The sequence below is a fragment of the Nuphar pumila genome, unplaced genomic scaffold (assembly GCF_984573655.1).
Source record: "Nuphar pumila unplaced genomic scaffold, dmNupPumi1.hap1.1 HAP1_SCAFFOLD_708, whole genome shotgun sequence".
Taxonomy (NCBI): Eukaryota; Viridiplantae; Streptophyta; class Magnoliopsida; order Nymphaeales; family Nymphaeaceae; genus Nuphar; species Nuphar pumila.
Window position 1 is genome coordinate 40,047 of NW_028323459.1, and position 3,530 is coordinate 43,576.

General features: G+C 51.2%; 1 protein-coding gene across 1 annotated transcript; it reads right to left on the minus strand.

Annotated features, from left to right (window-relative positions):
• Positions 1-1,711: 1,711 nt before the first annotated feature.
• LOC149809883 (uncharacterized) lies at positions 1,712-3,284 on the minus strand. Its single transcript, XM_089994562.1, has 4 exons — positions 3,183-3,284; positions 2,624-3,097; positions 2,257-2,526; positions 1,712-2,008 (listed from the first exon to the last, which is right to left on the minus strand). Exons 1-4 carry the CDS (start codon positions 3,282-3,284, stop codon positions 1,712-1,714), a joined length of 1,143 nt encoding a protein of 380 aa, XP_089850688.1.
• Between the last annotated feature and the right edge of the window lie 246 nt (positions 3,285-3,530).

Below are 3,530 nucleotides of genomic sequence, written 5' to 3' on the forward strand. Positions count from 1 at the left end.
TCCAGCCATGTGAATGTGCACAAGGGCCTGGAAGACGCCGTAACGAGAGCGGTTCTTCTCATTCGCTGCGGTGTCCCAAATCGCATCCCACAGCCCAACGCCGTTGAGCTCTTTGTTCAGAAAGCCATTTGTGACGGTTCTACGTGGTGCACATGCCGTCCCGTTCTTGCGAAACCGTGGCTTGTCTTCCGCGCGCCGGATTCTCTTCTTCCCGGCCCCGTAGACGAGCTGCTGCATGCGCTTGTCAGTGTGGCTGAGAAGGTGTTGAATCAGGGGCCAGGGGTCTGCCTGTACGTGTCCCACACACTCCGCGCCACAGTTGATATGACGCCATAGAACTCGAAGATGTCGAACTCCCTGGTGGCCTCAGAAGAGTGAGGCAGCCATTGGAACTGGTTGGTGATGTTGGAGAAAAGTGAGTACTTAATGTGCATCGTGACCTGCGTGTGCCACAAACAAGTTTAGTGCTCATACATTTGTATGAGCACTAAACTAAATGTCCATCAAGTTCGCACTGGTGCACTGAATGCATCTACTTCCGGTGTGTTGCTGCATGCAACCAAGGCAAACCTGGGGAGACCAAGGCCAACCACTGCGTTCTATGCACCTACTGGTGTGATGCTGAATGCAACAACGGCAACCCTGGGGAGACCAAGGCCAACCACTGCGTTCCATGCACCTACTGGTGTTGTGCTGCATGCATCCAAGGCAAACCTGGGGAGACCAAGGCCAACACTGCGTTCTATGCACCTACTGGTGTGATGCTGAATGCAACCAAGGCAAACCTGGGGAGACCAAGGCCAACCACTGCGTTCTATGCACCTACTGGTGTGATGCTGAATGCATCCAAGGCGAACCTGGGGAGACCAAGGTCAACCACTGCGTTCTATGCACCTACTGGTGTGATGCTGAATGCAGCCAAGGCAACCCTTGGGAGACCAAGGTCAACCACTGCGTTCTATGCACCTACTGGTGTGATGCTGAATGCAGCCAAGGCAACCCTTGGGAGACCAAGGCCAACCACTGCGTTCCATGCACCTACTGGTGTTGTGCTGCACGCATCCAAGGCAACCCACTGCAATTTATGCACCAACAGGCATACCTGAGTACGCCAGCGCGGATTAACTCAAAACCCTTGTCACGAAGCTCACTGCCTGCGTCACACACTCCCTATTAGCCATGACCGACGCGACCATGCCGTCAAGATCACATGACTGAACATGAAAGCTGCATATGCAGGGATAACTGTTACTGCTGACTGATCGGCTCGCTGTAGCCCACCGCAAGGTCACAATGCGCTATTCAGGATACATGTTACAGATGTATGTGGAAAACGTAGGGGTTCCTACGTCTGCAACGTAAACCTCGATAGGGGTGTTCAGCAATGGGACCAAACACCCTTCACCTGAAAAAAAGTCCTGATCGAAGCTCCTGATACGTGATATATTCTGATAGTGTCTCCAGGCATCTCCCGTAGGAGACCGACCTCCGAACCCTGGACCTCCCATTGCTGCTATCTGATTCCCTATCGAGGATGACTCAACATACGTCTAGCGACGTCTTCACATAACACATCACCCCCTCGTCGCAAGACGGCTGGAGCACGGAGTCATCTACTGAACGTGAACATGAAACATGAGACATGAATGTGAGATGTGGTCATGAACATGAAGTCTGAAGTCTGGTCTAGACATGAAACTGAACATGAAGTCTAATCCTTGTCTGCATCGGCGCCTAGTGGCGGCCAGTCGTCGTTCGGATCTAGACGCTGAAAGCCTTCAGCCAATGCCAACGGACTGTTGTCCTGTGCTTGAGTGGCTGCTTGAGAGGCGCTGATGGGGTTTCGGGGAACTATCCAGCCTACCTCCTCGCGTCTATCGATAAAGTCCCCGAGATCATGACGCACGAACTGAGCGCGTGCTGCACGTTCGGCTGCGCGATTCCGACGCCGTGAACTTGAAGGCTGAGCTTGTGCTGGACCACAGGTCCCAGATCTGAGTCGAGGTCGCTGGACAGCGGACTCTCATTCGGGTCATTCCAGTATGAAGGCCCAACTGATTCTGATGCAGCTGGCTTGACTGGAGTTGAGGGTACTGACCTGGGGCTGACTCCCCACCCTCCTGACTGAAGGGGAACCCGTGCTGAGGGGCTGACCTGCATGAACTCACTGTAGGCTTAGAGCCTCCTTTCTGTACAGTGGGGACAGCCTCTTCAATTCTGATGCTGGAATGGCCCTGAATATTTTGGCCCTGACACCTTTGGTACATCGTCCAAGTAATCCTCGACTGTGCTGATACAGTTCTCACAGTCCTTGAACTCATGCCAGGAGGGCTCACAGCTTCCTTTACACTGGACGAGGAATTTTGTATAATTCTGTTTCTTCTTGGAGCGGGAGGAAACCACATTATGATTAATGATGGCCTCTACTTCCCATTCTTGAGCTCCATCAATCATGACTGGCACAACTGCCCTGTTTCCCCTTGGAATATAGGGCTTGAGTAACGTGACTGACACTCTGGGGTGTATCTGCAAATTGGAAGGTGATTCCAATAGCACTGTAAATCCATTGGCACTGTGCTGTAGCACCTTGACTGGTCCAATGAATCTGGGACTGAATTTGTGCCTTCAACTTGGATGTCTGAGACTGATGTGCTTGATACTGAGCCACACCAAGTCTCCTGTCTGATACTTGGTGGTTGACTACACCCTTCTTATCATGAGCTTCCTTCATTTGGCATTTAGCCCAATGAACACTTTGCCTGGCTCTGGCAAATTCTTCTTTTGCTTGAAGATATGTGCGCTCCCCCTTCGGTACTGAAGCGCCCATCCATGAGGCCAATTCTGACTGTGGGGCAACTAATCCCTTCTGAGTTGCTATTCTGTCCTTTACCGCCTCAAAGGGGGCTAAAGGCACCGTGATTCTGTTCATTCTGAAAGGCGTGCTCCCAGTCGCTTCACGATACATGTCGTTCAGAGCAAACTCAATGAAGGGCAACTTCTTGTGCCAATCACTCTGATCTGGTGCTACATAATGCCTTAATGCAGTCTCTACCACTTCATTGGTCCTTTCCACGAGGCCATTGGTCTGGGTGGTGTGCTGTACTGAGACTTAACCTGATATCTGCTAGGTCACACAATGTCTTGAAAAGTTCTGAATTCCATTGTGAACCCTTGTCACTGACTATCTTGGTAAGCATGCCATAATGAGGGAAAACCTCCTTGAAGAACAGCTCTGCAAACCCTTCTGCAGTCAGAGTGGTGTGTGCTGGTATCAGCCTGACCATTTTGCTGAGATGACAGCAAAACACCACGATAGCATTATACTTTTCTGAGGCTGATGGGGTTAAGTCTACGATTAGATCTACCCCCACTGTTCTCCAGCAACTGCTAGGAGCCTGAATGAATGTAAGCGGTGGTCTTTTTCTACGCCTATCCGGCTTATCACTCTGACATTTGTAACATGATTGGACGTAGTTCTTTATGTCGGTGGAAATGCTGGGCCACCAGAACTGTCGTTGGACAAGTTGGAG